General features: G+C 18.2%; 4 protein-coding genes across 4 annotated transcripts, besides 1 other annotated feature; 3 read left to right on the top strand and 1 right to left on the bottom strand.

The window, feature by feature from the left end:
* Positions 1–55: 55 nt before the first annotated feature.
* Positions 56–7,093, top strand: PRELSG_1447500 (amino acid transporter, putative; the record flags this gene model as incomplete). Its single annotated transcript, XM_028679560.1, has 3 exons — positions 56–227; positions 452–6,582; positions 6,896–7,093. 3 exons carry the CDS (start codon positions 56–58, stop codon positions 7,091–7,093), a joined length of 6,501 nt encoding a protein of 2,166 aa, XP_028535261.1.
* A 1,412-nt stretch (positions 7,094–8,505) lies between these two features.
* Positions 8,506–11,412, top strand: PRELSG_1447400 (conserved Plasmodium protein, unknown function; the record flags this gene model as incomplete). The annotated part of the gene is made up of 1 exon (XM_028679559.1): positions 8,506–11,412. The coding sequence occupies one exon, from the start codon at positions 8,506–8,508 to the stop codon at positions 11,410–11,412; it is 2,907 nt and encodes a 968-aa protein (XP_028535260.1).
* Positions 11,413–14,400: 2,988 nt separating this feature from the next.
* Positions 14,401–15,726: a sequence feature.
* Positions 15,727–20,708: 4,982 nt separating this feature from the next.
* PRELSG_1447300 (conserved Plasmodium protein, unknown function) lies at positions 20,709–21,818 on the top strand (the record flags this gene model as incomplete). Its single annotated transcript, XM_028679558.1, has 1 exon — positions 20,709–21,818. One exon carries the CDS (start codon positions 20,709–20,711, stop codon positions 21,816–21,818), a length of 1,110 nt encoding a protein of 369 aa, XP_028535259.1.
* A 720-nt stretch (positions 21,819–22,538) lies between these two features.
* On the bottom strand, positions 22,539–23,828 carry RAB2 (ras-related protein Rab-2, putative; the record flags this gene model as incomplete). The annotated part of the gene is made up of 7 exons (XM_028679557.1): positions 22,539–22,585; positions 22,663–22,714; positions 22,796–22,864; positions 22,943–23,144; positions 23,284–23,367; positions 23,565–23,703; positions 23,780–23,828. 7 exons carry the CDS (start codon positions 23,826–23,828, stop codon positions 22,539–22,541), a joined length of 642 nt encoding a protein of 213 aa, XP_028535258.1.
* Positions 23,829–24,589: the final 761 nt, after the last annotated feature.

The following is a 24,589-nucleotide window of genomic DNA, read 5'->3' as shown; positions in this document are numbered from 1 at the left end:
TAATATTTTTTATATTTAATTTTATTTTATATATTAAGAATTTTTTTTTATGAAGATGAATATAAAATGGCTGTCTAGTATATCTCTCTTCAATTTTAATAAAAAAAACAGCAAACAAAAATTTGTAAGGAGCCGTAAAAGATTCCGTACAATAACTTGGAAATATACAAAAACTATTGGACCTTTTGCTTCATTTATATACTTATTTAATCAAAGCATAGGATCAGGTATAAAATATTTATATATTTATATATTTGTGTACTATAAAAAAAAAATTTAAATGATACATTTATATATCGTTTTAGCTACTAATTCTTAATAAATATAATTATGATCCATTATTATTGTATATTACTTAATTTTTCTTTTAATTAAATAAACTTTTGTATTATAAACGAGTAATATAACAACATAAAATTATTTAGTAATAATTTCTTCTTCATTCTTATAGGTTTATTTGACATCCCAAGTTTGATAGATGAAGTAGGATGGATTCCAGTAATATTTGGAAATTTTTTCGTATGTTCCGTTGCCGTTTTTTGTAGTTTAATGATTTTAAGAGCTATGACTATGATACCAAAAAACAAAAATTTTGAGCAAAGAATTGAATATAGTGCTGTTATAAAGTATTTTATGTCAAACGAAAAATATAGATTTGTTTCATTCTTATATCATTTAGGTAATATATGTAATAATATATGCGGAATACTTGTTATATCAAAAATAATAGATATATTCATTATTAAATTATTTGGATACACTATATTGTTTCAAGTTTACCCAGAAGTAAAAATCACGAAATGTTCATTAACTCTTTTAGATGCCATTTTTAATGGATACTATTATTCAAGTACAGGGAATTATGAAACTGTAATTATAGCAGGATTTACAATTGGATACATCATTAACGCAATTATATGCATACATTTATCATCTAAAGGTCTAGAAGAAACTATAAATTATCAATATATTGTTTTCATGATATTTATGAGTTCTTTTTTATATTTATCCATTTCTTCAACAATATATTTGCTTTCTCAAAATTATATTGATCCACCTAAATCTATTAACAATTTAAAATTATATAACAATTTTATATTAAATAGTATAAATCATGAGCCAGATTTAATTAAACATTATCAAGGATTTAATGAAATTAATAAATTAAAAAAGAAGTTTCAACAATGTAGAAACCCATTTGTTGATGAATGCATAAATCTGAGAGAATATGAAAATTTCAGTTTCTCAAGAGAATCCTACAGGAATGATTATTATGATAAAATAAATAAAAATGGAAATAGTGTAAAGATAAAAAAAAGTGATAACTTAGAAAATTCCCAAACAAACAAAAAAAAAGAAATAAATTTCGAAAACTTACACATTTGCCCTTTTTTTTACTTAAACCCTTTACTTAAAAAAAAGACATACGTATTTCATAACAACATTTTTTACTTTATTTTATTTCGTTGTTCTAATGATTTAAAAATTAAAAATACGACCAATAACCAGTATTTTTATTTTATCTATAAAATATACAGTAGAAGGAATAGTCTAAATTCTAAAGTTCCAAAATATAAAATTAAAGAATTATATACAAAAGAAACCTTTGTAAAAAAAGAAAATTACCAATTTACAAATAAATTTTATGATAAATATTATCAAAACAAAGGAAAATCATTAAATGGAAAAAATAAATATTTTTTTTTTAAAAACTTATATTATATGATAAGTAAGATAGAGGGAATAAAAACTTATTGTATGGGGAAAACGTTTGCTAATTTTATTGATTCTTATGGGTTTGTAAGTAATATACCATCTTGGGGCAATGAAATAACTGATGAAGTTAATGTTTCTAAATCTATTTGGCTTACTACTCTTTTTAGTAGCATTTTTTATTTTGTATTTGGCTTAATTTTTTGTTTAAATAATTCTTTTCAAAAAATTAATACATCCGTTTTATATATCTTTAATTTTGTTGCTGTAGCACCCAAAGTTATAACAGGTTCCATATCAATGCGTTATGATTTAATGAATTTAGACATATGTTCTGACAAATCAGCTTTTTTTTGGGGATGTATAGCTCCTTTTTTGTCTGCATGGATATTTTCGAATGGTATTATTTTTTCAAACACATTTAATTATATAAGTCTAATTTGCGGTCTTTTTTGTAATTTTTTATCACCTGCCTTTGCATATATATCAGCTTGTGAAAGTAACAATTATATTTGTAAAAATCCCCTAAGAAAATATACTATTGTTAACAGAAAAAAAACAATGTTTTCATCATGCACAGACATTAGAAGAGCACTTGGAAATATAATTGATAATCTTATTGATAATGATAAAAATGACCAGATAGAAGAAAATGAAAACAATATAACAAAAGAATATTACAGAAAATATTCATTAGATTATTATGAAAATAAAAATGAACCAATAAATTATGAAACTAATGATAGTTATTTTAAATTTGTAAATGGTGAATATAAACTTAAAAACGGTTCTAATGATAGTAACGAAGTCAATGTTCCTTTGAAAAGAAGCTCAAATGATTTTAAAACAATAAATAATAGTAATATATTTACTAATGAAAATAAAGATCATAATAATTTTAACGAAAGTAAAAAAGAAACTATTATTAATAATATGAATCAAGAAAAAAAAGAAAAAAAAGAAAAAAAAAAAAAAGGAGTGATGTTTTCAGATGAATTAGAAGAATATTCTGAAGAGAACAAAGTAAAAGTGAAAAAAGTACCTATATCATTTGAAGAAGATACAAAAAATATTGATGAATCTAAAAAAGAAAAAAAAAAAAAAAAAAAGGTGGCATTTTTCAGTGAATCCAATATAATTAATGAAGAAAAAAATCCTAAGAACAATGAGAAATTCTGTCAACTTTCTGAAAATAAAAATCCCACTGACCAAAAAGAAAAATTAAATACAAAAAAAAAATTAATGTTTTCAGACGAAATTGAGATATATGGCGACGACAAAAGTGAGCAAAATAAAGAAAAAAAGAAGAAAGGAATAATATTTTTTGATGAAGTAAAAAAAGATAAGGAAGTAATGTTCGTAGATGAGATAAAAGTAAATAATACAGATGATGCGAAAAATATTATATATAAATCATTTGAAGAAGATACAAAATATGTTGATCAAAATAAAGAAATAAAGAAAAAAAAAGGTGTACAATTTTCAGATGAAGCAAAAATTCATGATGATTATACTGAACAAAATAAAAAAAAAAAAATAGTAATATTTTCTAATAATATAAAAGTATGTAATGAATATTATAATAAAGCAAATGAACAAATTGAAAAAAAAGTAATATTAACTTCAAACGAAAAAAAAACACATAATGAAAAAAACGATGTAAAAGAAGATCATGAACTTAATATGTCTCTTAAAGACAAAAAATGTAATTATGAAAATGAAAAAGAAAGAAAAAATTTTAAATTTAAACGTGATATTGAAAATATATCAGAAAAAAATTATATTAATAAGGGGAATACAAACATATTTATAAATGGGAACATAACTTCTACTGTAGCAAATAACTTAAAATATGAACCAACTTTGAAGTTATCCAATGAAAACTATGTTAATAATAGAGAATTTGAAACATTAAAAGAGAAAAAATATATCACATCTATAGAGTCAAAGAACAATAGCAACTTAGAGAATATTGCAAGGGATATAAAATGCAATTCATTAAATGAAGAGATTTACAATGAAATAAAAAATGAAAAAAAAATTAATAAAAGCAATGAAAAAAATTATTTAAGTTCAAACGATAATATCAATTACACTAATGATCATACGAATATTAATCAAAAATATTTTTCTGAAAAAATACCGAAATATCAAATAAAAATAAGTAATAATGAATTTGTAAGCGAAACGAACAACGAAAGCTGCGAAAATATACATAATTTTGAAAATGAAAATAAAGTAGTCAACAATAAAAAAGAAAAGAGTAATATTAATAATAAAGATAAAATAAAATATGAAAAAGATGAAAAAGAAACTTCCTTTAAAAATAAACTAAATGACTTTAAAAAAGAAAAATTAAATGAAAAAATTGATTCATGTGTAGAATATGAAAGAAATTTTAGTGATTCAGTTGTAAATTATAACGTAAATGATCTTAAAATAGAACATAAAGAAAATGAATCAATAACAAAAAACTGTAGTTTTGAATGTCATAAACAAGTTTTTACACGCCAAAGAGAAAAGCTAAAATCTCAATATAAATGTACTATATCGAGGATATTAGAAAATAATGAAAAATATAATAATTTAATGAAAGATATAGAGTCTTTAAAATATAAAGAGCAAAATACTAACATTTCTTTTGACACAGTAATAAATCAAACTTTAAATGATGAAAAAAATACTTTTAATAGTATTTTAAATAAAAATGGTAATAAATCTAATGATAAAATATTTATTTTTGAAGCCTTAGGAAATGTTGACTTTCGTAGTGAAAATACATTTTGCTATGCTAATGATAGTATTATGCACAATCTACAAAGCATTAAATCTTATGATACATATAAAACAACTTCTTTAGAAAATTGTGAGAATACAAAAATAAAAATCAATTCAATTTCAAATGAGAAGAGTAATAACTCTTTCTCTTTAATAAAAAATAATTCTGAAAATAACAAAATAATAGATAAAATACCTGAAACAAAATTTTTAGAAGATTTAATTTTAAGAAAAAGAGAACTTATTGAATCAAATAAAGAAAACTTAAGAAAAAATATTTTAATGAACAAGAAAGAATTAACAAATGAAAATGATTTAAACAACTTAAAATTTTTACATAAAAGCATTTCCATTAATCAAAACAATGTTATTGATAAGTTAGAAACTTGCTATTTTGATGATTTACCTTCTAAATACAATAGCATAGATAAAAAAAGAGAGATTTTAAAAATGCATCCATCTATAAATAATAATTCTGAATGTATTATATCTCTCAATAATTCTAAGTCCGATTTACAAAATGATAAATATGATATAAATGTATATTCTCCACAAGTAAATAGTGCATCAAAACTCCAAAAAGATGAAAGTGTAAAAGCAAAGGAAGAAAATTTTATAGATAAAAAAGGTATTAAAAAAGATAATACTTTACAATTAAATGATTCTAATAGTCAAGATTATTCATCTTCTAAGATTCTACTACCGCAGAGTAATAGTATATTAAAAAAAGAAATGGATACTTTAAATGAATCGAATTTAATTAAAGAAAATAATATTAACAATAATACTAATAATAAGTATGAAAATAACAAATTATTTGTTCGACAAAGAAAAAAATTAAAATCTTCATTTCATGCAAATGGGGACATGATTATAGGAAATAGTAAAGAAGCGATACACAAAGAACAAATTAATGAATTTCGCAAAAAAATAAGCAACGATTCTTGTATATATAATTATTATAATAACTATAAATCATCAAATACTTTAAAACAAAATTGTCATCAAATGAAAAAAGAGGAAATAACTAAAGAAGGAACGGATAACGCTAAAATTGTTAATGATCTAAGGTTAGAAATACCAACAGGAAATATTGTCAATTCAAATGAAGTGTCAATAAAAACTCAAAATGATGTAGTATTAAAATCAAAAGAATTATCTAAACCTATTGGAGTTCCTAAACATAAAACTTCTTACAAGTTTAAAGATATATCTAAATTGTATGGAGAAATATGTGAAACTGAATTAGAACTATACAAAAATAAAAATGAAAAAGATTTGGAACTTTCTCCATTTGATAAAAATATATTAAATAAAAATGAAGATATATCTAGTAAAGATATAGATGAATACATTATTGAGTCAACAGATAAGACAAAAAATGAATCCAATAAAAATATTAAACTAGTAGATAAACAAAATGAAAATTTGGAGAAACATTCGCTGTCACCAGAAACTGAAAAACCAGATGTTATAAAAAAAATTGAAAAAATATATAGCGAATTAGCAAATAAAATGCATTCTGAAAATCCTGAAAATTCCTCTAGTGAAGATGATGATGATGATGCTAATTATATTGATGTAAAATCTTTTAAAATTATTGATAATATCAGCCCTGTTAAATATTATTATAATGCTTTTCATAGAAGTAAAATTTTAGATACAAAAAAATATGAACATTTTTATTCAAATAATATTATGATAGACAATAAAACAAATTTGGATCATTTATGCTCAATATTTTTATTTGGAAATCCCTTAGAAAGAAATGAAGAATATGCAAATGAAAAAGATAAGAGTGTAGATAATGAATTCAACAAGGCATCTAATATTTCCAAAAACACAAAACTAAATCCTCTAGATAAATTTGATACCTTAAAATGTGAAAAACCCAAAAGTACATCACTGAATTCAAATATGCATGGAACGAATGAATCTTTGAATCGTTCCTTTTCTGGTAATTTAGAAAAGCATAGTGAAATAATTAGGAAAAATGTAAATGAAAGAAATAGTTTACAAAGTATTAAAGGAATTTCTTTAAGAAAATCAAACATAAAATTTAGTACAAAAGATGAAATTATTAACTATGAGGTATTAAAAAAATAAAAAACAAATTATGAAATAAACATTTATCTATTCAAATATATTAAACCGTGAAACTATATAATACATATATATTTATTTTTAATATGTCTAAAAAATCGTTGCATCCTTATCTAATTCATTTACTTATTGTGTTGTGACATTTTTTTATTTATTTAAGTTAAAATATATTTTTATTATTAAAATATTAAAATGATTTAATTAAAAATTTTTAAATTATTAAAATTTTTATGATTAATACTTATGAAAATATTTAAAAATCAATATATATTCTTAAAAAAAAAAATTATTTTTTGTATAGGAATTAAATAATGTAATTGGAAATGATGATGTTAACTTGAAGAAAAATAATTCAGAAAAAATAGAAATAATGAAAATTAGAATTCATGTGTATCCATCTATTCTTCAGAAATATCATGTAGAAACTACTTACGTATTGTTGGGTTGTTTGACCGCTTTTTCATTTGTTGGTATTATAACTGACTTATTATTTGGTTGAATATAAAATTCAAATACTTATGTATTTTCAATGTTTCTTTTAAATTAATCTTAATAGTAGTGAAAATTATAGAATATATATATTTAATAGAAAATACTTAAATATTATTATTTTTCTTAATTCACTTGTACAAGAATAAAATATGTGTGTATTGTCTTTACATACATTTGTTTTTAAATTTTTACTTTCCACTTGCGACTATGTGCGCATATATGTGTGTGTGTCTATTTTCCATGTTAATATTATATTTTCATAAACTTCACTTTAATTTTATATTATAATAATTTTGAATAATTATATATTTAATCATTCATAAATCTTTTTTTTTTTTTGTAATTAAGAAATTTTATTTTTTAATACACACTTATTTTTATTATGCTTTTGTTTTCCCTTTTCTTTTAAATTATTATTTTTATATTATGTATAATTTTCTTGAGTCACTGATTTATAAAAGAATTTATTGTTATTTCAATAAAATCCACATGTTCTTTTTTTTAATATATTTATTGAAGAAAAAAAAAATAAAAAGAACTAATTTTTCTAATTAATAGAAATAATTTTTTTTAAATGTCTTACACTAGCTTTATAACATAACTACACTAAAAAAATCGACTTAGAGTATTAATATAGTGAAATGAATTTTTAAACTTTTTTTTTTTACTCTTTATTATTTCTATAGGATTAATTTTTCTTTTTTCATATAGTACACTTGTGAAATTTTTTTTCTTTTTAAGCATTGGGATTTTCAAAAATTATTTTTCGTAATTCTGCTGATTATTAATAATTATTTATATTTTCATATTTATTTTTGTTTTTTTAATTCATAAAAATTTAACTTTCATTAATGTTATATAAATAAAAACAAATTTATAACTTATAAAAAATTAAGAAGTTATTGATCTATATTTTTTTTAATCATAAATTGTTTCTAGTCATTTGGTTAATCTTTTTATATAGCTAAAATATTTTAGTTATTAATATTCCTTGAATTTTTTTCATATTTTATATACTTCAAGGAATTAATACCCTAATTTAAATTTAAAAAAAAATAATTAAAATTTATTTTATTATAATGCACATTAATTAATTCTACAAAAAATTTATTAAAAAAAAGAAAAAAATTAACACATTCTACAGAATTATATGTTAATTTTTTTTTTCTTTTTTTTTGTAATACTTTACACTAAACATTTTATTCTTTTAATTTATATATTTTATTCTCTTACCAAAAAAAAAAAAAAAAAACAGTTAAATAGATTAAATTTCTATGTAAAATTTTCCGAAAAAAATTATTTTACTGATAATGATTTGAAATTATTGTTACCATTACACTTCAAGAATTTTTTTTTCATTGAAATATACAATTTTTTAAATTCTAAAAAATTGCAAATATAATTATGTTATAGTCTAAAATGAGCTCAAAAGACAAAGATAATTTAAAATTAAAATATAAAATATTAAGTGCATCATCCAATGACAAAGATTATGACATTTTAAATCTATTAAAAAATACCGGAAAAAAAGTTCATAAGCCATGGTTAAGTGAAAAAAATAGTACATATCCACAAGAAATTATTTTACAAATAAAACCAGCTAAAATTAAATACTTAGAATTTTTGTCTCATGAATATACAATAACCAAGAAAATTGAAATTTTTGTATCAAACAATAATAAAGATTATTCAAAAGTTGGTTTTTTTAGATTTAATGATAATGCTTCTACCAGTTATTGTGCTAGGGAACTTAAATATGTATATTTGCCATGTACTATAAAATGTGTATTTATCAAATTAAAACTTCATAAACCATACAATAACTATCTAAACACTTATTCACAGATTGGGTTATATTATGTTAACATTATTCCTGAAGAAATACCTTCAATTTCATCTGAGATAACATCTTCATGTAATAAGTTAAACTTTTTACCTAATAAAAAAATTAAAAATGATAATGATAATTGTAATTCAGTAAATACTAAAACATTCTTAAAAAAAAAAGAAATAGCTAATAGTCTTCATATATATGATAAAAATATCACAGAAAACATTTCGGAAGAAGGAATATGTTGCGGAAGTTTTAGAAGATCGTTTTCAAAGTATGATAAAAATAAAATTAATTTTTTATATGAAAAATTAGAGAACAAAATAAAATGTTTTGAAAATTTAAAAGGTGAATGTGTAGCAAAAGAAGAGTTTAATAAGGCAAATGAACTAAAAAAAATTGTAAACACTTTTATTTTTTTAAAAAGTATAATTACTTTTTTAAAAGGAAAAAAAAAAAAATATGTTAGAGAAGAGAATTATGGAAAAGCTAAAAGATTAAAAGAAAAAGAAATAAAGGTAAAAATTATAATAAAAAATATAGAACAATTAAGAATTGTAAATGACTGTTCAAAGAAGTGGTATTATGAATGGTTAGTTTTATATTATAAGGAACTCGAATTTTACGAAAAAGAGATAAATAAAATTATGTCTAATGAAAATATAAAAAATATAAAGAAAAGTTGTGGAATTTTTAATCAGAATGTGGACGAAAATGATAGTGATATTGACTTAAGTAAAATTTTACTATTAATTTGCAGCGATGATGAAAAAAAGCGAGAAATTGGTTTTGATTTTGCTTATAAACCATTTGAAGATCGTGAAAAAAAAAGAAGTAATTTTTGGTGTAACAATATAGAATCTTTATGCTTAATCATCAAAAGGGGGATATCAGATTCTTCTTATAATATATTTATTAAAAGTGTCGTCATATTAGAAAAAATGTTGATTATGTTTCAAGATTATTTTTTAAACGTAGATAATACAGATTCTGAGAGTTATAATAGTAAAAATGGAAAATACCTAAAATGTATAATTTCTTCACTTCTGAAACGCTTAGATGATTCTAACCTTGATATTGTAGATATATGTATAAAAACAATAATGATGATGTTACATAACAGTTTCACTTCTTTTAAAAATGTTTTTTCTATTATATTATCAATGTTGTTTTATTTTTTTTCTGCTGATGTAACATCAGAAATAAATGAAAAGATAATTGTTAGTTTGATGAGTTTTTACTATTCTTTGATAAACAAATATTACACATCTGTGAAAAATGATATTAATTTAAAAAAAGTACTGGAAATTATATCTTTATTTCTTGAAGTAGATCTTGAATCAATTAAACAAACATCTCTTGATTTTTTTGTTAATATATACAATACTGTGGAAAATCGTGATGAACTATTTGAGGAATTTTTACTAAATATTTCGTTTGATACTAAAAATCTTATAATAAATCGTATAAACCAAGAAGAAAAAGAAAAAACGAAAGTAGAACAAAATGGTGGTAAGTTTTCATTCAAGAAGTATGACAATAATGAAAAAAGACTAGAAATTGAAAATGAAATATCCCAAAAAAATTGTATGTTTATGAATAATGATGATTTATTAAAAAAAAATACTTATTTAAATAAGAATTATTTAAAAATTAAAGAAACTATAGCATGTAAAAATAATATTGAAACAACTAATGAAATTAGTAATATTAGTAACAATGGTACAGAAAAAAATATAAAAGAAGATTATAAAACTATAAATAAATGCGTGGAAGACAATAAAGAAGATATTAAGATTTCAAAATTAACATATTTGGAAAATATTAATTTAAAAAAAGAAATATGCCATGAAGAAATTCAGGAGTTGGAAGAAAAAAATATTATAGAAAACAAGGAGCTTAAGAAACCACAAAATAATGATGTAAAAAAAGAGGAAACAAAACACCCTGTAACATTAAGCAGTTTTCGTTTAAATAAAAACATCATCAATGATAAAGAGAAATATGAAGACAAAAGTATAGAGTTCAAAAAAATATATGTAAATGATGAAGAAAAGATATCAGATAAAGGAGAATTTAATGAAGATTATACAAAAATAAATGAAAACAATGAAGGTCATGTTCCTGATTTCACATGTAAATATTGTTATAGAATGGATGAAGGTTTCACAGAAGTAGGTTTAGAAAAACATTGGATTAAGAAGTGTCCCATGCTTTGTGCCTGTCCAAATTGCTTCTTAATCGTTGAATTAGTTGTTATTTATGATCATTTTTTATCTGAGTGTTCACATAGTTATATGTATACGTCATGTGAATATTGTAACAAAGTTGTAAAGAAAAATTTATTAGATACACATATAATGAATGAATGTAATGGAAAAAAAACTGAATATCTTTCTTGTTATTATTGTTCTCTTTCCATTGAATCATTTGATATAAATAAATGGAGAACTCACTTTTTGTCGTGTTCTAAAAATCCTAGATTGGTGGAATAATCTTTTTTTTTTTTTGAGTTGTGTGACATAAACCTAATTATAATTAAAAAATTTTGTTTTTATGTTCAATTTTTTTTTATTTTTTTATTTATTTTTTTTTTTTTTTTTTATTAATGTATTAGATTCACTATTTGTTTATTAATCTTTAAATTTAGTTTAATAGCATATTTTCACAAAAAAAATTATTGATGATTAACTATTAATAGGCACTGTAATAAATAAGGATTATTGTTGTCTTTTAATTAATTTATTAGGGTGATTTTTAATGGAAGAAAATTCTTTTTATATAAAATTTAATATTCCAAAAAAAAGCAAGGTTTAATATATGGAAATATATTTCATAATTCTCGGTGGAGAATTATATTAGATTCGAAATTTCTAAAACGTGATTCAATCATAAAAATTTTATATTAGATAAGCCCCATATTTTTTTAATAATAAATTACAGAATCTTTTTAGAATTAAATAAAAAGATTAAAAGGAAAAATTAAAGAAAAAAGAGAAAAAGAGAAAAAGAGAAAAAGAGAAATTTATTTAACATAATGTTCAAATACAAAAGGGAAGAAAATTTCAAATGAATATTAACAATTTTCTATTAAATGTATTATCTACAAATTTTGTCAATTTTTTTCAATGTTATGTTCCATTAGAAAATAACAAAAATAGTTAAATTATTTCACTTTAAATATTACAATATAAATGTTATTATTAGTGCTTTTTTTAATGTGTAGATTTTCTTTTCTTATTTTATTTTCTTACGTAAAAAAATTGTAAAAAATGAAAGTATATCCAATTATATATTTAAATTTCCCAATTTAATGAGGCACTAATTTTGTTAATAATCTTTTAAATAGATAATATAATATTATAGATTTAAGTTCATATGTACAAGTATATTTTAAATACATACTATAATAAAATATATCATATTTATATTTGAAAGAACTTTTTAAGTTGTCCTAAAGATGTTTCTACATATTTTTATTGTAATGGTTTATTTATTTTAAAAAGCTTTTTGAATTCAAATAATACATAATAGCAAAATTTTAAAGTAAATGTTATGATATAATTTTTATTGAATAAATAAAGATTCTAATATTTTTAATTTCATTTCTAAATTCACTTTGAAACATAACATAAATATCCTAGTCCTAATAACAAGCTTTATTCAAATTTTGAATATTTTTTTAAAGCTACCTTTGTAGTAAATATGATCAAGGGATTTACCATGAGATTTTAGTTCAGTTTTAGATATATACCTTTAATATTGTTTACTTTTTAATATAATTTGTTTGTACAATGGAATAATATGAAGGTACACTACATAATTTTATAAATATTTTATGTTATATATATAATTTATATAAAGTATATTTTTCTTTATGTTAAATTTTATATTTTATTTCAAAAAATAAGTAAACACCATGAATCTTTTATGAAAAAGTTGTGAATAGGAAAAGTAACGTATATAAATTTGTTCATCAATTTCTTTTATTGCATAGAATATTGTTAAAATCGTGTTTATTTATAAATGCTATATCTTTTAAATAATAAAATTATTTAAAAATCGTTGAAAATAATAATTCAACTTACGTCAATATAATAATATTTTACAATGTGTATTGTAATTTTTGAAATTTTCATAAAGAATTTTGCAGCAAATTTTCAGATAATAATTTCTTTATTTTATATTATTTTGATGTATCATCTATTCAATAGAAATTATTTTAATTAATTTTGTTGATGTCAACTTTTAATTTTAAATATTCATGGTTCATGGTATATATACCAATTTCCGTATAAGGGATATAAAAATATAAAGAATAATATAGCATTATAATTTTAATAAAAAATGTATGTAAAAAATAAAATATGTATGCTTATGCTTATATATGTTATAAGTATCTGTAGTATTAAAAAAATTATAATAAGAATAAAATTTAACAAAAGAATATAAACAAAACATTCTTAATTCTTAAGGTATAAATATTAAAAATTAAAAAATTAATGTCAATAAAAAAAAAAAAAAATAAAATATTCTACAAATAAAGTTACAAATAATTAAGATCACTGTTGAGTTCTATACAAAATAAAGAGCTAATCAAAAAATTAACATTATATTTTGTTTTATATTTTGAACATCAATAATATAAAATTTACAAAAAATATAACAAAATTTTATTTTTAATATATATAATTTCAAGTTTTTACATATATCATTATCAACTATTAAATGAAAATTAATATTTTAATATTATGTTTATTGTAAGTATATTTATATAAAAGTTCAGATAAAAAAAAAAATAAACTGTTAAACATTTACATAAAACTTATGTAAATAAAACTAAATTAAAAAAGGGAAGTGACAAAACAACTGTATTATTATATTATGAATAAAAAAGGTAATAAATAAATATTTGAACGAGTGAATTTATTCAATAAAAATAGTTTCTATTCTATAATAAAGATAATAGAATAGTATTCTTTTATTAAACAAAAAACTCTTATAAATCATAAGATTAATTTAAAATAATAAAATAAATAAAGCGATTAATTATTTAGAATATTAATAATTATATGAAAGCATTAATAAAAGATAATTAAAATAAGTATTTATGCAAATTTAAAATAAATTAAGGATAAGGAACTAAATAATTTTATAAATTTTAAATTACATTTATTACACGAAATTAGTAAATAAAAAACTATTAGGATAAATTCATTTTAAACAAAGGAATATTAAAATTAAAAAATTATAAAGAAAATTTTATAAATATTAATTTTAAGATTAAAAAAAAAAGATAGTATATAATACTGGAAATAACTTATAAAAAATATAATAAAATAATATAAATTAAATAATATATATATATATATTTAATATTATAAAATTAAATAATAAAAATAAAAACATTTAAATATTATAAATAAGAAAACTATTTTAAATAATAAGTAAATTAAATAAATTAATTAAAAAGGATAAAATAATTAATAGGGAACAAATATATATAACAAATAAATAAAATATAAATATAATAATAAAATAATTAATTATATAAATATAATATAATAAATAAACAATTATATAATATAATAAATAAATAATTGATATAATATAATATAGTAAATAAATAATTAATTAATATAATATAATAAATAAATAATTGATATAATATAATATAGTAAATAAATAATTAATTAATATAATATAATATAATAAATAAATAATTGATATAATATAATATAATAAATAAATAATTATATAAATATAATATAATAAATAAATAAATAATTATATAAATATAATATAATAAATAAATAAATAATTATATAAATATAATATAATAAATAAAAAAACAATTAATTAATTAAATATATTAAAATAATTAATTAATTAAATATAATATAATATAATAAATAAATAAGTAATTAAATAAATATAATATAATATAATATAATAAATAAATAAGTAATTAAATAAATATAATATAATAAATAAATAAATAAGTAATTAAATAAATATAATATAATAAATAAATAAATAAGTAATTAAATAAATATGATATAATAAATAAAAAAACAATTAATTAAATAAATATAATGTAATATAATATAATATAATAAATAAAAAAAACAATTAATTAATTAAATATATTAAAATAATTAATTAATTAAATATAATAAATAAATAAATATATTAAAATAAATTAATTAATGCATAATAATATAATAAAGTTATATGAAATAAATAAATCAATTATATAAGTAAATACAATAAAAGTAAACTATTGATAAAATAAATTAATAAAAATAAATAATTATAATAAAATAAATAAATTAATTACACAAATAATTATAATAAAATATATAAATTAATATAATTAAATTAATTATCTAAATAATTGTAATTAAATTAAATAATTAATAAAATAAATAAATAAATAATATATTAAATAAAATAATAAATAACAAATGAAATAAATAAATTTATTATATATAATTAATTAATTAATTAAATAAATATATATACATAAATTACTCTATAAAATATATAATATTGTTCAATAATTATTATTTTAAAATAATTAATTCAATAAAAATTAATATATATTTTAGTAGAAAAAATAAATATTAATAATAAATATTAAACAAGTTTATTATATAATTTAATATATTAATTAAAAATAAATAATAAATTTTATAATTTTTAAATGCGTGACTAATAAAATAGGTAATAAAATATTGAAAAAATATTAAATAAATTTAATATATATTAATAAAATATAATTAGTATATTAAATACCCAATAAAATATCATTAGAATATAAAATATTTACTAATAATTATACCACAAGCATATAAATTAATTTATAAAAAATATAAAATAAAATAAATCAATTAAAAAATATATTAATTTAAAATTAACATTAATTAAATGTTAATAAAAACAATATATGACCCTTATAATTATTTAATTAAAATAAAATGATTTAATAATTAAATAATATAAAATATTGAGTTAATTATAAAAAAAATAAATAAATTTTAAAACAATAAATATTAAAAATTAATATTATTATTTATATTAATAGTATAAGAATTTTATATAAAATTAATTTCAATAATTAATTATATGAAATAAATAAATTAATTTTTTAATCAAATAATTAAATATAAAATATTGTAATTAATTAATAATATAATTTAATAATATTTAATTTTATTTTATTTTAACTATTAATATTAAGTAATATATTGAAATAAAGATGTAAAGTAGTTATAAGAATTGAATATATATAAGTAAACATAAATATTAAAATAAATTGTTAAATGGGTTTCATCTCTTTTTTTATATAAATATGTAATAAGTTAAATTAGTAAATAATTAAAAAATTTTAAATAAATTGGACATATCAAATGAAAATATAATATATATAACATTTTAAAGGTTGAATAAAAAATACTTTATACAACGATACAGTAAGATGATATGTTAAAGTATAATATTCGTTTCATATAATAGCGTCTTTAACACATGAAAAATAATACTTTTTATCTAGTTGTGTTGGTATAAAAAATAATAATGAACTTATATACAAGTCTTCTCGTTATTTAAATCTAGATAAAATTAAAAGCTAAAAATAATAATGATTCATATTTTTGTATAAGAAGAAATCTTATATCAAACATAAAAATATACACATTTTTAATTTTATTTAAGATTCTTTTCTAGTTATATAATTTTTTTTTTAATATGTAGATATTTACAGAACATATAAATTATAATTTTTAATAAAAATTATGAGATAATATAGTAAATTAATAGTTTAAATTGTATGACGCTAATAATAAAAAAGTACAATAAACATAGTAAATTTATTTTGCATCCAATAAAATATTATGATATTTAATTTTACTATGACAATTAACACATATATAAAAAAAAAAAGAGAAACAATAATAAATATTCATACTATAAACATTTTATTAGTGGAATACAACATATCAATTTAGTTAAAAAACATGTTTTAAATTAAAAAATCACGTTTTATATATCTATGAAAATATACAAATTATATATATTCATTATAGACCAAGCGTTAAACTAATGTTTGGACTTAATCCTTTTTTTTTTATGAAGAAATTATATATTTTACTTTTTTTAATCACTTTCCAAATATCTTTTCTTTTGTATTTTTTTCATTTACTCTTGTACCAATTTCAAAAAATATAAATACTTAATAATATATAAAGTAGGATATATTTATGAAGGTATAAAAATCGTATAAAAAGAAATAATTTTATGATTTCACTTTTGCATAATTACTTTTAAAAATATTCCATTTTGTCAGATGCTTTAATGAGTATAGGAAAAGAATTATATCTTTTAATGATAAATTTCTTAATATATATTTTTCTTTTTTCTACTTTTTTTAAAATACATTAAAAAATATCGTTTTTATACTGATTCAATCTAATTCAATTAGAGAAAAGCAAAAAAAAAAATTTTAATTTAAATTCTTTATTTCACTTGAACCTTCTTATCATTTTCATTAATAATGATCTACTATATTTTTTATATTTATGATTAACAATATTTTTGTTTTTCAAGAAACAAAAATTTTAGTGAATAACATTTACTAAATTAGTCTTATGAATTTTTTCTTATGAGAAATAAGAGATGTAGTTTTTTCTAATATATTTTTTGGCGACATTTTTTTCTTAGAATTGTTTACATTCACAGAATCCTATTTATTAATATTTTAACTATTATCCATATATTCTAATGTTTTGAATTATATTTTTGCAACAAATAAAGTTTTTATATTGAAAATTAGTAAACCTTTAGTTGGAAGTGTTCATGAATAAGTACATTGTATACGCTTACGAAATTTAGATTTGTTAAAATTTTGTGTTTTAAAATATCAATTTATTATCTAATTTAATACTTCGTCAAAAATAAGTATAAAATAATGTGAAATCAACAAAAATATACATTTAATTTTCCCAGTTTTTGATATTTAATAAACTTTCTTAAAGTTTAAATTAAGGAATAATTACAAGAATATTTTTTTGTTATATTTATCTCATTATGTCGTTTCTTTACTATTAAATTGAAGTATTTTTATGCTATTACTTAAATACCATTTATGTTTTCTTTATTATTGGTTGTTATTATATAAAAAATCTAAATTAAAAAATAAATATTTCTCAATTTAACATCTTTTTGAGATGTAACATATCTTTCTTGTTAATTTTTAATTATTAAAATATTCTTAGATTTTTTATTTGTAAATTTCACCTAAGATTATCAACACAATAACAATATGAAAATAAATCATTTATTTCAGCTCCTTTTTGATAGTTATTTTAGGTAATTATATTACTATGTTAAAATTAGAAATATTATTATACACATACATATGAACTATCCCAACAATTTATTTTTTTCTAACTTTATTAATTTATGTATATTCAAAAAAAAATTATAAAGATAATACTTCTGTTATAATAAAATAAAAAACATAAGACAAAATTTTTAAAATATAAATGTTTAAAACAAAATGCAAATTCAAGAACAGAGAAAAAAATAAAAAGTAACTTATAAGTTTATTAAAATTGTGCGTTTCATAAGAGCAAAAAATAATTTTTAATGTAGAAATTTCTAGTACCCTACGTAATTATAAAGAGATGATAATATAACAATAAAAACCTTTTTCTATTTTTAAAAATCAATCTCTTGAAATAAAATTTAATAATTTATCTATTAATCAAAGTTTAATTCTCGAAATTTTTTTACTTTGCCATAAAATAAAAACTTCTATATTTAAAATGGAAAATATTTATTGGTTGAGTTTCTAATTATTAAGAATACTTGCTCTAAAAATTATGTTTTTTTATCTTCTTTAAATAAACATTTAATAAATATTATTTTTATTTGTTAAAAAAATGATAAAAAAACATTTAAATTATTTTAGAAAAACTCTCATTTTTTGTGTAAATGTTTAAACAATTCCATACAAAAATGAATAAGTTTCATTAAAATTGAAGAAATATAAGTTGTACACATATAATTGAAGGGAATTTTATTTTATTTTTTTCATTTTACATACATATATTACATATATATATTTATTTATTATAATTGTTATAATTATAATATAATTTGAAATGATGAATATACCTGTAATAAGAAAATAACAAAATAACAAAAATTCATATATTTACTGTTACTAACATAATAATGATAAAAATATATTCATTGTTAATAATCATTGTTACTTGATTATCTATAGTTAAAATTCTTTATAGTATATCCGCTACTTAATTTTAAGAATTATATATAAATGTATATATCTTTGAGATGCATGAAGAAAAAAATTAAATATACTTTTTTTTAATTTTAATAGATAAACACCTTTATATCTTTCATATATTATCATCATTTTTATGTTTTAATAATAATAAAACTTTTGAGTATATATTATATTTTAAATGGGATAATAGAACAGAGCTAACATATAATTTACAACGTAATGAATAAATATTTTTCTTCTTATATAATTATAAAAATATTGATATATATTTTATGTATTATAAAAAAGAAGTTATCCTATGATTTATAAATTATTGTAAAAAAAATATATTAAATAGAAAAATATATTTGCTTGTGAAAATTTTTTTTATTTTTTTCATTTTTTAATTTCATTCTTTTTCAATATTTAGAAGTAGTTTTCCTTTATAAGTTAATAGGAATTAAAAAAACACGTCACCAAAAAATTTTAAAATATATGTAATGATATATATTTTTTAAAGAAATTAAATTATTTCAATTTTTTAATGTCAATTATTTCATAAAAATAGGGCGATTATTCACAATTGATCATAAATATTATGTACGTGCATGTTTACTTACGGAAAATATTCATGAGGATTCATATATTTATCTTTGAATATTGTTAATGTATATTGAATTTAGAAACATTGATAAAATTTTATATTTTTAGATCTTAAAGGAGCCCAAAATAAAGAAATCATTTTCATTTCACTCCTTTATAAATGAGGTTAGTACCTAAGATTCTCCTACTCTTGTAAATATTTTGAATTAAACTATTGAATAATAGTTTTTTTAATTTAATATTGGATTCCCAAATAATTTTATTTCTTCTAGAGGGCAAGCCATATTTTGTATACGATTAATTTTTTTTTTTTTTTTTTGCACACAAAAAAATATATATATACTTTTAATGTGAATATTAACGAAAAGAGCTCATTGGTAAAAAGCTATTTTATTAAAAAAGAAATAAAAATTTAAGTTTATATAAATTAAATTTAGCTTATTCCTTGTTTATTTATTGAAAAAATATGATTTTTGTGTAGAGCAGTTATGGATTCTAACTGTTCTTTTTTTTTTATAGGCTATCTTACATTTTTACATAAAAAAGTAAATACCATAAATTCCTTTTTAGAAAAAAATAAAGTATTTGTTTATTTTTGTCTTAAATTACATATCTTTATAATTTAACCTTTTCAAACTATTGCCTTCATTTATTTATATATATATTTTTTAATGATATTAAATAAAAGTAATTTTATTTAAAGTATGACTCAAATACGTAAATTTTTTATAGTGAAAATTTAATTTTTTGCTTGCTTTTAATATTTTAAATAACCATTTTGTTCTATATAGTCACTTTATTCATCTTTATCTTTTCTTTTATAATTTTTATGTCTTTAAAAAAAATAATTATGATTAAAGATAAGAAAAAATAAATTTTTAAAATAGCAATAAAAAGATGTCATGGAATAATTTTTCAAGGATGTTAGATAAATTACTGGGAAAACAAAGATTAAAAAAGTCACGACTAAAAATTAGAAAAATAAGAAAAAAATTTAAAACGGTTTTTAATTTTATTCTTGGTAATTACTTTAATAAAATTTTAAATAAATTAACTAAAAAATTGGTAAATAATCTCTATGTTAAATATATTTTTAATACATTTGCAAGGTTGTATAATAAAAATTATAATATTAGTGATTTAAAACTACATTTTTATCATTTTTCCTTAAAAAACAAACTTAATAATGGAACATTAGAAAAATATAAAATTGGAACCTGCGATACTAAAAAAAAAAAATATAGAATAACAAAAGATAAGGTACATAAATGCCTTGAAAGTTCATGTGTATTGGAGCCAAATGAACATTATGTAATTGATCTTTATGGTGGAGCATATTTACAGAATGAGCATAATAATTCTTTGCTTCTGAACAACAAAGCCTTTAGCTTTGAGTCGGATTATAATACAACACAATTTAGTGACTATAGCAGAATTAAAGAAATTGATAGATTGACTAGTAGCTCTTATTTAGAAAATGACACATCATCCTTTGAAAACATAGAATATGATGAAGACGAAGCAAATGAAAGTATAAAAAATTGTTACTTATATAATGGATATATAAATGCAACTACTTATAAAAAATCTGAAGAATACAAATTTTTAAAGTACCATTTGAAGAAAAAAAAAAATAGTAGTGCAAATGTAGAAATAGACATCCCTTCAGAGCACAGTGATGAATATATTGAAAGTGAAAATGATAATAGAATCGATGTAAATTTTGAACAAAAGGAAGATAAAAAAACAATAAATAAAAAAAGAAAAAAAGAAAAAAAGAAAATATATGAGATTTATAATACAGAAACAACAATGAAGCAGAATATATATTGCGCGAATTACTTAAATGAAAATTATTCATCCTCATATGATTCTACGAGTGAAGTAAGTAGTGAGAATGATTTTATTGATAAAGATTTTCATAGTGATTATTTTGAGGATATTTATGGAAATGATTTTTTACATCATTGTAGTGTACACAGTTATGATACAATTCAAAGTACTTAATTTGAATAAAAAGATATATGAATATCAAAAAATTTCACATAATGTAAAATTTTAATAAAAACAATATATAATAAGATAGTAATATTGCACCTATATGATTAATATAAGAAAATTACAAAAACATACAGTTATTAAATAAAATTTATATAAAGAATACTTAGATACAAATGAAAAGAAATAATTAAATTATTTATAAAATAGATATAAAATCATCTTTTTTTTATTATATATCTCTCTTTATTCTTTTTTCTTTTTAATTAAATAAATATGTGATAAAGCATACATATGTATTCGTGCTTATTTTTTTATATTTTTTTTTCTTTAAGCATTTTTATGCACAATAAAATGAAATTATCATTTTACTTATTTTTCTTTTTAAAATCTGTAATTTTTCAGTTATTATTGTAAGAAAGAAGAAAAACTTGAATATTATATGTATTTTTTTTTTTTTTTCCATTTTTTAAATTTAATAAAAAAATTTAAATATATCTCAAAATGTAAAAAAAAAATTCATTTTTGAATAAAAAGGGACAAATTATTATATAGACACTAAAAAAGAAAAAAAAGCAAGAACAATATAAAAAATTATGTAATATATATTCATTAAAATAAAAATTTTTTTTAAATTGTTTTTAATTTATCATTTTAAGAATAATATTTAATTAAAAGGAAAGTATAAAGAACAACTGTAAAAAAGCATGCAATGCTGATTTTAAAAATTTAACAACAGCTAAATGAGGATCTTGATTCTGGTATCGAAGGTAAATCTTAAGGAAAAAAAATTATTAGTAAATTTAAAGGTTTGTAAATATAATATATATGTATTTATTTATGCATATATTACCCAATTTTACTCTTGAGTATTGGCTAGTTGGTCCATATTTAATTCCATAAGACTACAAAGAACAAAAATTATTGTAAAAATTTTATTATAATTTATATAAAAAAAAAGAATGAATAATAATATTAAAAATTACTTCGTTGCTTAAGTCATAAACATCTTCTAAGATATTATCATATATTTTCCTTGCTGTGTATACAAAAGCCTGAAATAAAAACAATCAAATGTAAAGAAAAAACTGTTATAATTATGTAAAATACATATGAAATTAAATTTTTAGTACTTCTTCAACATTTTTTGCTGTTTTTGCAGAAGTTTCCAAAAATATTAATCCATTTTGTCTAGCGAATTGTGCACCCTCTTCAGTTGTAACTTCTCTTCTTTCTAAATCGCATTTATTTCCTACTAAAATTATGGCCATATGTGGATTTGAATTTTGTCGAACTTCGTCTAGCCATCTGTTTAAATGGTTAAATGTTTCTCTTCTATTAAAAAAAATAAAAAATTAAAATTAAAATTAAAATGTTATTACAAAATAATAATATTTATGACAAATACATAATAAATGAAGGCTTTACTATATATGCATTTTTTCATAACTCAAGTAAAATTATACATATCTACCGGGTAATGTCATAAACTAACAGAGCTCCTGCTGCTCCACGATAATACGACCGTGTTATAGATCTAAAGGATTCTTGACCAGCACTATTATCAAAAAAATAAATAAAATAAAATAGACAAAAATTAGGATATTTATTTATAGTAATATTTAAGTACATAATTACAATTTTTAATTAATTTTACGTAATTTTTTATAAAAAAATAAAAATAATTTTAAGATATATAATTCTATCTAAATTATAAAATATATATATATTTTTCATTATTATTTTTATATATACGTATCCCATATTTGAAGCTTTATTTGTTTATTGTCCAAGTTAATTAATCTGGCTCCAAATTCTACACCTATAGTTAAATCATGATCAGCTCGAAATCTTTTGTCTGTAAATTGTAATAAAAGACAACTTTTTCCTACTCCTGAAAAAGAAAAATAATAATAATGGTATTATATTATTAATTTTAAAATAAAGTATTTTAAATTAGTTTGTATTACCAGTATCACCAATTATTATATATTTGAACAAATATTCATAAGGAGACATTTTTTTTTCTTATTTAATAATTTTTTGTATTTTAAAACAAATTATTATCATTGGTTATGTAAAATTTGGATAGCTTATAAGTTAAAACAAATTTTTTAAATTATAAGATTTAACAATATAATATTAAAATCTAATTTGTGAATTATTCTATTTTGCTCATCTGATGTTAGTACATATTGATTTTTTTAAAATATTATATATATAAAACTTAGCTAAATATTTTTTTTATATTATTTTTTTTATTTGTATTTTAGTTAAAGATTAACATACAAATTAAAATAATTCAAATATATATATTCATTTATTACTAGTATCTTTCAGTTTCATTTTCTTTATATTCTTTTTTTTATTTTTAATTAAAAAAATTTTGTAAAAAAAGAGAAACGATAAATTGTACTAATAATTTTTTGAATATAAAAAAAAAAAAAAAAAATCACATGCAAAACAATATATAAAAAATTATAAAATTAGGATAATTGTAAGCAAAACCCTAATGAAATAGTAATTTATATGAATTAATTAAATATATATATAGGCAGGGACGGTTGTTATATATTACTAATTGCTATCTTTTAAAAATATATTTTTATTTTAAAATATGTAAAAATAAATTATGACAAATAAAGGAAAAAAATTAAAAAAAAAAATATATATTTTTTCTAATGTTCTTAAAAAAAATTGAAGAGTACAAAAAAAAAAAAAAAAAAAAAAAAAAAAAAAAAAGTTATATTTTAAATTAATTTGAAGATTTAATATAAGAT

This window comes from Plasmodium relictum (genome assembly GCF_900005765.1).
Source record: "Plasmodium relictum strain SGS1 genome assembly, chromosome: 14".
In the NCBI taxonomy this organism is placed as follows: Eukaryota; Apicomplexa; class Aconoidasida; order Haemosporida; family Plasmodiidae; genus Plasmodium; species Plasmodium relictum.
The sequence above is the reverse complement of the archived record's forward strand: the minus strand, read 5'-3'. Positions and strand labels throughout refer to the sequence as shown.